Source organism: Antechinus flavipes, chromosome 2, assembly GCF_016432865.1.
Source record: "Antechinus flavipes isolate AdamAnt ecotype Samford, QLD, Australia chromosome 2, AdamAnt_v2, whole genome shotgun sequence".
In the NCBI taxonomy this organism is placed as follows: Eukaryota; Metazoa; Chordata; class Mammalia; order Dasyuromorphia; family Dasyuridae; genus Antechinus; species Antechinus flavipes.
In genome coordinates, this window is record NC_067399.1 from 621,649,852 (window position 1) to 621,662,373 (window position 12,522).

The 12,522-nt window shown below is 38.3% G+C and overlaps 1 protein-coding gene across 4 annotated transcripts in view; it reads right to left on the reverse strand.

Moving 5' to 3' along the window:
• Positions 1–3,490: 3,490 nt before the first annotated feature.
• The window catches only part of PKM (pyruvate kinase M1/2), a 32,371-nt gene continuing 23,339 nt past the window's right edge, over positions 3,491–12,522 (reverse strand). For 3 of the 4 annotated variants that reach the window (XM_051981935.1, XM_051981934.1, XM_051981932.1), the window contains 5 exons: positions 11,797–11,947; positions 11,032–11,184; positions 7,585–7,751; positions 5,074–5,255; positions 3,491–4,450 (listed from right to left, as the gene is read on the reverse strand). In XM_051981935.1, coding sequence (XP_051837895.1) covers positions 4,344–4,450; positions 5,074–5,255; positions 7,585–7,751; positions 11,032–11,184; positions 11,797–11,947 — 760 coding nt within the window. In that variant the 3' untranslated portion in view covers positions 3,491–4,343. Of the gene's footprint in view, positions 4,451–5,073; positions 5,256–7,584; positions 7,752–8,030; positions 8,195–11,031; positions 11,185–11,796; positions 11,948–12,522 lie in introns of all 4 variants that reach the window. The other variant, XM_051981933.1, reaches the window with a different exon arrangement.

Consider the following 12,522-nt stretch of genomic DNA (forward strand, 5'->3'; position numbering starts at 1 on the left):
AGCATAGGATAACAAGCAAGAAAAACTTGCCCAGAAAAACTGAGCATAATTCTACATAGGGAAAAAACAAACAAAATGACTTTTTAATGAAAACTATCTTCCAAGTATTCCTGATGAAAAGATCAGAGCCAAGTGGAATCTTAGAAGTATGAGTTACACAGAGAAACAAAACAAAATAAAAGTATAAAAAATCATAAGAAACCAAAGATAAACTTCTTACTAAATTCTAATATGGGAAAGATGATGCATGTATCCTCTCTAAATTGTATCAACCAAGGATTATAGAATCTAATTAGATAGAAGGTCTTCATTTTTAAAAACTGGAAAGAGGGGGGAGAGGAATACACTGGGAATGAGGGGAAGGAAAAAGTTTAGGGGAAATTATCTCATATAATGTGGTTATTCAAGGAGAAGTCTATATAAATAAGGATGAAGAGCAATCAGAAGTATCTGACACTAATTCAATTTATCTGAACTGGCTAAAGGAAGGGAAGAATGCAAACACAAAATTGGCTACAGAAAAACTCAACCAGAAAATAGGAGGAAGAAGAGAAAAGAGTGAAGGGAGAATTATTGGAGAGGCTAGATTAAGGAAAAAAATAGTTCTAAACAAAATGAATTCTTAAGGAGATATAAAAATATTATAAAGAGTTTACCTCTTGGTAATCCATTATTGATAGGGAGAGACAGAACAAGTTTAAACTCTCTTCCAAATGACAACTCTTCAAATTCTTGAAGGTAGTTTCTGTCTACAGTCTTTACAAGCAAAATATTGCTATCATAACTATCCTGTTATCTTTAGCCCGTATCACAATGCTTTGCTTGTAGTAGGTAGTAAAAGTAGTAAAGAATTGGAAACTGAAAGAATTTAAAACTGAACGATACATATCAATTGGAGAATGACTATATAAATGTGATGAAATAATATTGTATCGTAAGATGAAGCTGATGATTTCAGAGCAATCTGGAAATTAGTATGAACTAATACAAGGTGAAATGAGTAGACCTGAGAGAACGACTTGTACAATGACAATAATATTGTAAAGATGAAGGAAGGCAGGGGAGGGGAGGAAGGGAAGGAAAGAGGAGAAGAGAGAGTATGTGAGTTATGGAAATTTGTTTTGCTTGATTCTACATGTTTGAGTTTCATTTTCCTTTCTCAATGGGGATAGAGATGGTAGGAGGTAAAGGAGGCAGATTTTTGATTAGGAAGAAATTTTTTAAATTAGTTGAAGAAATGGGAACTGGGGATGTTAAGTCCAAGAAAGAAAGGATTTAAGGGAGATAGTAGTATTCAAATATCTGAAGAAGCCTCATGTAGCAAATAGCTTGTTAGTTCTGTTATTTGCTCCAGCAGGAAAGAAATAGAGACATTGGGTATATTACAAAAAGGCAAATTTAGGTTTGTTAAAAGAAAAAACCTCCTGACCATATTTTACAATAGAATGGGATACTCTACTTTTTTCTAGCCCTCATTAAAAAAATCTTCAAAGGTTGGTTAATCACTTATTGGGGATGCTGGAGAAGAGATTCTTATTCAAGTGTGGTCTAAACTAGATGGCCTCTGAATTTTCTTTCAGTTGTATTAACCTACCAAAATTACCGTACTACAACAAACTTCTCCAGTCAACTATCTTCTCTGTTCTAGAACAACCCTCATTCTCATTTCTAGACCTTTCACATTTTTTCTCTGATGCTTGGATCCTTCTCATTTATTCAACTCCCACTCATTTCTTCAAAACTTGGCTAAAACTTAGACCTAGGTGCTATCAAATCTCACTTAGATTTGACTGTGAATAATTCCTTAGCTATTTTTGCAAGTGGGCATCTTACTATCTCAATAGATTCTGCCAAGCAGAGAACTCCAATTCTGGGGGTCTAGGTGGCACAAAATAAAACTGGACTAGTAGGTACTTACATTAAACCAATGTGCTGTGATGGAGCTAAAGATAACAGGGTAGCAATATTGTTTATAAAAGACTGCAGGAAAAAAGCTACTTTCAATATCTATAGAGCTTACCTTCTGAATCCAATTCTCCCTGTGCAACAAGAAACTGTTCGGTTCTGCACACATATATTCTATCTAGGATATACTGTAACCTATTCAACATGTAAAGGACTGCTTGCCATCTGGGGGAGGGGGTGGAGGGAAGGAGGGAGGAGAAAAAATCAGGAGTGCAAGGGATAATGCTGTAAAAAATTACCCTGGAATGGATTATGTCAATAAAAAGTTATTAAAAAAAAAAGATCTATAGAGCTGTCACCTGGAAGAGGGTTTAAACTTGTCTGTCCCTATGACCCAAAGCTGCCAAGAGGCAATTTAGCAATTCTTCCACACAAAAAATGGAATGGACTGATACTATGTTCCCCTTCTTGGAGGTTTTCCAACAAAAGTCACCTAGCAGGTATGATGTGGTGGGAATATTTTCAGCTGGGCTGAGAGAGGTATAGAATAAGATCCAATTGGGATGTTTTCCCTAACTTAGTAAAAGGACAATGAAGTCAAAACTTGGTATAAAATCTGAAAAAAAATTAACTGAGGTTTTAAGTTGGTTGGATTGATTCAATAGATTTTGTACTCATCTTTGTCTCTTAAATGCTACTAATTCTCAAAAACCAAAACCACAAGAACTGCCTCATTTAGGTGATAAAAGGGAAGTTTTGTCTCTATTTAGATCAGGACTGGAATAATTGTCACTCTCCTTTAAAGTACATTAAGCGTAAACTGCTTGCATTTTGGTTTTTCTTCCTGGTTTATTTTCACCTTCTGAATCCAATTCTTCCAGTGCAACAAGAGAACTGTTCAGTTCTGTACACATATATCTAAGGACATATGGGACATATTTAACATGTACAGGACTGCTTGCCATCTGGGGGAGGAAAGGGAAAAGTTGGAACAGAAGTGAGTGCGAGGGATAATGTAAAAAATTACCCAGGCATGGTCAAGTTATAATTATCCAAAAAAAAAAAAAAAAAAAGTACATTGTCTCAAGCTTCAGTCCAGGATACAGATCTGCTTCCATATTCAAGTCATTCAAGTAAAAAAAAAATGGAGGAGGGACAAAATGGTAAAGACAGATCATGAGAGGGGGAGAAAAATAGCCAGTGATTTGGAAAACCCACAACATAATCCAAAATTAAAGATTTAATACTTTTGCTACAAATTTTGACTACTTCTGCTGCTTTGCTAATATTAATGAAAAGTACACAAGATATACATTTATGATAATGAATAGGGGAAAGTCATGATTCTTGACACTAAGAATGGAGAAAGTATGTTAGAGAGTATGACAGAAAGCAAAAGTTTGTTTGAGAGACAAAGTAGGAATTAGAAAATGGTCCATGGTCAGACATCTGAAACAGATCATCCTATCAGAGTGGCAAGTCACTACAGTTATGAATCCAAATTCCCTTCTGAGTCCCCTCCACTCCCATCCCCACCCCCATCCTCCAATCCAGAGGATGGAATCAGACACAGAAGAGATCCAGCAGTGCTTCAGCTCATGTTTATTGACAAGTGATGTACTCTACAATCAAATACAGGACAACAGGAGTGTACGTTTGTTTCAGATTGAAAACAAAAATATTGGAAGTTGGGTTGTAGGCAAGGAGTGTGGTAAGGCCTGCTGCCTGGGAGAGAGAAATTCTGGTTAGAATTTCTTTTCCATCCTAGGCTCCCTTCTGCAACTGGAGGAAAAAGATGACATAACTGGAAGCTTCTTCCTCCCCGCCAAGGAGGAGTGACACAATTGCTAAATGATTACATTATTCATTAAACTGTATTGGTTTTTAGCAGCTGGATTCAACTTCTAATTTTTAACAAGTGTATGAAATCAAGAATCTTTTATTAACTTGATTGAGGTGGAGAAAGGGAGGAGAGTTCCTCTGGTCTGAAAAGTAGAAGCCCATATACATTGAGAACTTGTACTTAGAGGGACTGTGGCTAGTGTTTACTTATGTGTGTACAAAGAAGATCTAGATCAATTTAAAACACAATACTGATGCATGTACTTTAATCCCATGTCAAAAATGGTCTGCGGTACCCCAAGCTAAGCCACAGCTGCTCTATCTTTACACACCACTAGAGGTGAGCTAAACTGATTGTTACTGATGTTTCTAGTAGAGGAGGAAGGAAGGTAAGTCTAATTAAGTTTCTTTAAGAAGAGACTTTAATTGTGTTTTTTTTTGTTTTTGTTTTTTTTTTTTTGGAGTTTTAGCTGTGTAAAGCCTCTAGTAGCTAGGTATGGACAACACCAATAACAGCTGCAGATCTAATGGATGCAGGCAGGAGCAGGGAAGGGACCGTGCTGAAGTCACCCATAAGAACATCTTCAAATGCTCTTTTATGGCACTGGCAGCACCCGCATAGTGTTGGTGAAGCCTGCACCTGGACGCCAACCATTTAGGACAATGACCACATCATCTTTCTTGAAAAAGCCTCGAGCTTTGCCTAAGAAAATGGATTCGAGAGAAAATATCATAAATTTATGATAAACAGATAAAAGTAAAACTCAATCCCTTCTACTCTAGGTAGCCCACTCAGATCCCAAAGTAAAACTGCCATCCAGCAGTTAATTCAGGGAGCAAGAACTAGTGTTGTTTCCTTTACCAACTAAATTTTTTTTTTGGTCATAAGGCGATATTTAAGTCTGGGGCTCAGTCAAAACCAAAGAGTAAACAGATGACATTTTTTTAGTATATAAAATAGTCTAAACATAAACTTTCTTTACATCATTTTTTCCCCAAGTATATATTTCCTCTTTAGAAGAAATCTCTATTCAAGTAAGAGATGAAATCATCTAGCCCAATTCCTTTTTTCTTCCAAGGGAAAGAGAAGCCTAGAATTAAAAAGCCACATATAGATAGTGACTGTCATTCTGGAAAGCTAGTCTTCCTGAGACCAGGAACTCTACCTTAAATCTTCTTAGAGCCAAAATTAGTTTTTAATTTCATCTTAAGTATATTTAGGTAACACACAATTACACTAAGGACAACAATCATTTCAATTATCTTGGTAATATAAAAAAAGTCTAACTCTACATTACAAGGAGAAATCTTAATCTTTATACTTACCGACTTTCATGGCTAAGTTAACCCTGAGGTCCACATCTTCAGCCCATGATTCATGAACAGCATCTTTGCACAGCACGGGGAAGATACCTCGATAAAGATGGGCCTGACGTGCAGCCTGAGCACTACGAGTCACAGCTATGATGGGGGCCCTAGGACGGTACCTGGCCACCTGATGAGCAGACCTGGGAGAAGAAAAAGTTAATTAGGGCTCTATGAACAAAACCAAGCTACATCAATTTCCCCTCAGCAAGATCCAACATTGGTCTTGCTATTACCGATTTGAATACAGATTTTCCTTATCTCTAAACAGGCTTATTAAAGACAGGGATGATGCCTTTTCTCATCTTCCCTGACAGTACTACATCCAATTCTGGGTACAAAGCATTTAAACTTTCTGTGAATCGGTCCATTTTCTGAGGCCATCCCAACCAAGCTCTTACTAAAGTTTAAGGTTGGGGAAGGGAAAGAGAAAGTAAGTCCCAGAAAATGTCTTTATTCTTTTTCAATCCATACGATGAAAATGAAGGTTAACAATTAAGTCCTCAGACGTTGCAAGCTACTGTTGGAGAATTCAGACTAAGCCCATCTTTGGCTCTTCTAGCTTTCTTCTCCTGATCTTCCTGAAACTTTCCCTGGTGTAAACCAATGAATCAGTAGTCAGGAGCAAGAGGAGTGTTTAGAAATAATCTTGGATTGCCCCAGCTTGGAAAATGCATTTTCATAAGCAGTCTCATTCATCATACCCTTTCATCCTCATAGTTGCCAAGCAGAACCAGCTGGGATGCATGTGAATAGAACCTAATTGCTACAATTCAGCTTAGTACTTCACAAGATAGATGAACAGTCCCTTCGGTAAGAAAAGACTGAAATCATCGTTCTCCTGCAGGGTTCACTGCTTATATATAATGCCTATATCATATATGTATGTAAAAGAATATTTATCTTTACTTTCTAATGCCTCAGTTCCCTGCCAACATGGCATATAGTTGGCACTACCCGCTCTATAACTGTCTGCAATCTATATATATATATATATATATAAAACTTTCTTGCTGTTGGGGAAGAAAAGACTGTTTATTCAGGATCCCTAAGGCCAATACTTGATACATAATAGATGCTTAAATGTGACTGTTTCCAACAAGATCAAGAAAGCACCAGTGTTCCATAGTCTACTCAGTCATTAAGATATTCAGCATCTCACCCTTTGTAATCTATTTTATGAGGAAGCACAAGTTTGTACAAGTATATCCCAAGGGATCAAAAAGAGTAAGTGTCACAAAGTGGGTTATGATGACACTTTAAAAAAGGTAGTCTTACTAGTCATGTATAGAAGCACTTCTAGTATCTTTCTAGGACAGGCCCCTATTTTATGGGAATTTCTTTCCATTAGCACAAAAATTAGCATGAAATTTGTGGTAGTAGAGAAGTCAAAGCTTTCCCTTCCAAGCAAGGACTGTCAACACAGCAAAGTGATTCCATCACTGCTCCTAAGCAGGCTCAGCAGTACTAGGCTAAATATAGCCTGTAAAGATGCAGGCATCAGGAGCCCAGGGAGTGGCTGAAGTTGAAATCTCAGAAGATTTAACAGCTAAAAATAGTCAAATAGCAAAGTTCAGGCCTCTTCAACAAAGGTCAAATCTAACTTAACCATGGCTAGAATCTCAGTAAAAAAGGGAAGGCACCAATCATATGATTGAAAGCAAAAACAAATGTCTTTACCTCCATGACACATTACAGTGCTCTCTCCTGCATCCCCTCAACTACTCCCTGATATTCACAGTTGGAGCAATGTAGAAAAAATACCCTGCCCAGATTTCCTGACCTATTCTGGCCCCTAATAAGAGGCCAGAATCATCCTTCTTTGACTGAAGTTTCACTTAGAATTTCCTAAGATTCAGGAATGCTGGGGGCAAGAGAGCAGTCTATCACAATGTTTTCTAATGTACACTTCTCTCAGGTTAGTATTTTTCTCTTTCACCTTGGGGACAAAGGGTCTAATACAACTGAACAACAAGTTGTATACTTAAAATTTAACTTTACTCTCAGATTAGTCTGAAATATGAACAAAGTTAAATTTTAAGTATACAACTTGTTGTTCAGTTGTATTAGACCCTTTGTCCCCATTTGGGGTTTTCTTGTTCAAGATACTTGAATGGTTTGCCATTTCCTTCTCCAGCTCATTTTACAGATGAGGAAATTGAGGCAAAGAGGATAAAGTAACAACTTGCTCAGAATCACACATCTATTAAGTGTCTGAGGCCAAATCTAAACTATGATCCTCCTGATTCCAGGAGTCATCTCCCAAAGGACAATCAGCTTTTCAAACCTGTTGAAGTTGACGATCAGTCTTCCAAGGAAGCAGCTCTGATGTTATCTTACCTCCCATTCATTTGAGCTTGGCTTTTAATAGGTTGGTTACCACACTTCCCAAATGCCTTGAGGACTTTGACCTCCATCCCAAGTTTGTTTCCTTTTATCTTGACCTTCCCCAAATGACCTGCTACCTCCTACCTTCCAGACTTGGTAAGGACGATAATGGCCCCACTGCAACACTTGAAGGAAGCCTCTACGGCACCCACAGCAGCAGCTTCAGTGGGATCCTTGGTTATAGGGGCTAGGCGGCGAAGCTCCTCAAACAACTGCGTGTGATAGATGGCGGCCTCTGCCTCTCGGGCAATCTATAAGAGCAACACCCATCCCGTCCAAGGGGACAGAAGAAGGGAGGGACAGACCACATCTTTGTCAGAGCTTTAGCGGCAGAGGATGGCAAACATGGTCATGGTACAGCCGTGAGAATTACTGTTCTACATTCAAGGGGGCCTACACCAAGAGATTCTTGCCCTACTTCAAACTCCTTCTGACTTTTTGAAAGCCATGGTCATCATTTTTGAAGACTTTCTTCTTAAGGAATAAAAAACTTGTTATCTATAGCTACTACCTTGCCCTTCGGGCCCTACCTGCCACTCTCCGTCAGAACTATCAAAGCTGGTGATAAACACTTATAAGAAGCCTCTACTGCACCCACTGCCATGGCATCTGCAGTGTCTGTGCATGTCGAGCATCGGAGAAGTCCATCAAAAAGGTGGCGATGGTATGTGGCTGCTTCAGCCTCCCGAGCTATCTGTAAGCCAGAGGGGGATTGGGAGGGAGAAAGGAGACAAACAAAGAGAACAAAAAAAGAAACCACAGAAGGAAAGATAGAATGAGTTAGAAAGGAACATAAAGCAATCCTGAGTTAATTGGCAATTGGCTAATTTGATTATTTAAATTGCAAGAGGCAGAGTGGTAAAACAGTCTCAATAATTCACTGGACCAATAAAAAAGATGTTAAAGATTAGGAGAGCTTAAAATTCCTGTTTTACAAAAACAATTATTTTATTTTTCAAGGACTCCTTTGTTATAGGCAAACTTGGAACTCAGTTGAATACCTTTCATTTTGTAGATTGATTTAGCCCAAGTCAAATTGTATTGGTTGGAAGTAGATGAGAAAAAAATGGACACGGGCAGGAATTTGGTTTATTTCTCTCAAAACCAAGATATAGTCAGAGTCTTAGCAACACAGACCGACTTCTTGCTGGTGTGAAAGTATATATATTTATCAGAGATGTACTGAGTCCCAGAGTTTGGGTAAGTGTTTTTCTTTGTGGAATGTTTTACCACATTGCCTTCAAGACAAAAGCGTAGTTAAGCGGAACAGGATCTTTTTATATGGCTGTTTTGTTTTGTTCAGTTCTGGCTTGCAAGTCACTTTTTAGAATCTAGACCAACAAATTATTAAATGTTAAATGACTCCATAAAGCTTGGCAAGTCTGCTCTTAAATAAGGGCACAATTAGCTTTCAATAAGACAATAAGGGAACATTGGTGAGGTGGAAAGTCTGCTTATTTTAATCACAAGTTACTAGGTAGGCAGACTCACAGATGTACTTCAGATTTTTTAGTATGAAGCAAACTAATAAACAACCATATAAAGAGTCCCCTGTGGAGCCATTATGGTAGCAAAGCATGCAGAAATTTAATATTTAATATTCCATTTAACTTTAAATTCTTATCAAATGATTAACAAGTCTGAAAGAATTGAATGAAAAAGAAGTTCTAGTTTAAGTAATTTGCTGGATCAAGACATTAAAAGGTAAATTTTAGATACAGATTATAGATTATAATGCTAATAATTAGAAAGACTTTAGGAAATGGAGAGAAAAAAGAATCAGTTATACTAATTTAATTGGCAAGCAGAAGTATCAGAAAGTTATTAGATTGACAGGCTTCATTCTGCATGAAGAATGAAGCAAGAAACCCCCAAATGATGGAAGATAAATCCATGAATATCACTACACCTGGCATACCCTGTGTCCTTAACTGATGTGTCATTAACCTTGAATAACTAGATAAGGAGAAAGAGTAATATTTAATGTTAAATGCAAATTAACATTTACTCTTGAATGTTCCTGCTCCCTAACTTCTACATGAAAGCTCAAAATTTTCTAGATTAGCAACTTATTTAAAAGTGAATAAAGATACTTAGTAGTCTATTTCACACCCATAAAAGGGACCCAAACAATGATATTAAGTTATTAGCTTTTCAATTCTTTCTCCCTTTTTTCAAATCAGGGTGCCTCACAAAATTCTTTTTTACTTTGGAAAGCATATCTTGTTGGCACCTAAGCTTAATACAAACCAGGCGTCTGACCAGCAGTTTTCCTATAAATTCTGGTGAGGTTCAATAACCCAAGTTGTTAGAATTGGGCATGAAATGAGAAAAATTACAAAAATGTTGCCTTTTAAGAGGTAAAAGGGGAATTTGAAATTTGCGACAATTGTATGGCAAAGCAAAACCCAATCTCAAGAGTGGTACTTTGAAAAAAAAAGCTTGTCAGCTACAGACAGTGAGGGACCACTAGAATACACACCCCAAGGTATATTTTGTCAAGTTTAGGTGAAAACTCTGATTTAAGTAAGTAGCTGCCATTCTGACAACCGGTGCTTGGTGTAGGTTGAAATTCAAGCCCATGAAAGCAATTGGCTACCAGGTGGCATTGTAGTCAAAGGCCTCAGAGGCAGACATAGTAATTGCCCTCTTAAGTTCATGAGAAAGTTCCAAAAAGCCTTTGTGGGAAGGAAAGTTAGAAAATTCTGACATTCTTCACTCCATGTCTTCAGTTACTGCATCCTTCTTTACCACCAATATCCATGCCAGCCCTGTGGCTAAATGCCTCACCCCTCAACTGATGATCAGAATTGAATGAGACAAATATAATGTCTACCAGGAGGAAACCAAGTCCTGGTGATCTTTACGTGGCGCCGCTCATCATTAGCTGAGGGTAGGTATTTAGTTCTAAACCGAAATGGGAGGTGAGGCAGTGGGATATTTGAGTTTGCTGGAGTGGGATAAGGAGTTTGCTGGAGGTATGAAAACAGTATGGCCCAGGACAAGGGAGCTACTTTTGGACCAAAAAAAAAAAGGAATGAAGCGCCAGAAAAAACAATTTTATTGCCCTACAGATTACTTCTTAAGATAAGTATCAAGGGGATGGAATGAGGCAACTAACTAACTCTAGGAGGCTGGAGATGAAGTTTGGTATTTAATTTTGGCCTTTCCAAAAAAATAGGCTTTAATAAAATAACTTCATATGCTTGCCTAAGCCCAAGATCAGGACTAAGGAACTAAGCCTCTAGGGAAACCCTAGGTGTCCTGTGAATATCCAGGACAGAAGTGAAGGTGGGCAGGAAATACGAATGGGAACAAGGCTATGGAGAAGAAAAGAAACAACTAAACATTTCAAAGAAAACATGGTGGTGGTTGGACTGGGATGGAGGTAGGAATCTTATGTGAGCCTTTCCCTTGAGGGAGTGGCTCCCTCCCTTCCCCCACCACTCCTCACACATTTGCTACTCAGGCAATGGCTAAGTAAAGCTTCTCTATCTTCCCTTGCTCTTGCAAAGGACAGAGGACACTCACCAAGTGCTGCATCCGCACAGCTTCTACTGGATAGTCTCCTTTGGCAGTCTCTCCAGACAGCATGATACAATCAGCTCCATCCAGAACAGCATTGGCTACATCACTACCTTCAGCACGTGTGGGCCGGGGCTTCTTAATCATGCTCTCAAGCATCTGAGGAAATACCAACCAGAACAATGAGTCCTGTCCTTGCCTATCCCAAAACCCTTTCCCAGGTTTGAAATCTGTAAGAAAGGCGGGAGAAAAAGGAACTGCATTTGAGATTCCTCTGGTATAGGGAATCACAGTGATTTGAAATCAGGCCTTATTGACACTAAAGCTGGCTTTCTATGTGCTATCCATACTGCTTCTCCAATAAAACATGCTAAAGTTAAATTATTTCATCTGACTTATAATGTCTAGAATATAAGGAGACCAGAGAGCTAAGCCACTGGGGGAACCCATCTTGACAGGGATCCTAATGTCTAGAAAATCATAGAAGAAAGAAGAGTAAATGGACTGAATCAAAGTCAACCCAGGACTCAAATTAGGTGCATAGTAGCTTGGACTGTTTAATGATATGCAATTGATGTATTCAACTCAAAAAGTACTTCAATCACAAACAATTTAGATCTGGGATGACCCAGACAACATCAATAATGTATTATTGCTTTAAGAAAGCCTCAGAAGTTCTGTATTTAACCAAGTATCTATAACTAAGAATTATCACTACCACTGAAGGATGAGGATGAAAAGGCAAAAAAGAAAAGGAAAATGAAAATATACCTGAGTGGCACAAATAACAGGTTTCCCAACTCGATTACATCTTCCAATCATCATCTTCTGGGCAAGGAAGACTTTTTCTGCTGGGATCTCAATACCCAGATCCCCCCGAGCAACCATGATGCCATCACTGGCTTCCAGGATCTCATCAAATCTGAGATTTTAAAAAGGGTGTAAAGTATTTTTATAAAGTTGTAAAGTTACAATGTAAAGAGACAGTGTAGTGGCTAGAAACTGGAAAATGAATGGATGCCCATCAATTGGAGAATGGCTGGGTAAATTGTGGTATATGAATGTTATGGAATATTATTGCTCTGTAAGGAATGACCAGCAGGATGAATACAGAGAGGCTTGGAGAGACCTACATGGACTGATGCTAAGTGAGATGAGCAGAACCAGGAGATCATTATACACTTCGACAACGATATTGTACGAGGATGTATTCTGATGGAAGTGGATTTCTCTGACAAAGAGACTTAACTGAGTTTCATTGGATAAATGATGGACAGAAACAGCTACACCCAAAGAAGGAACACTGGGAAATGAATGTGAACTATTTGATTTTTGATTTTCTTCCCGAGTTATTTTTACCTTCTGAATCCAATTCTCCCTGTACAGCGGGAAAACTGTTCGGTTCTGCAAATATGTATTATATCTAGGATATACTGCAATATATTTAACATATATAGGACTGCTTGCCATCTTGGGGGGGGGGGGGAGAGGGAGGGG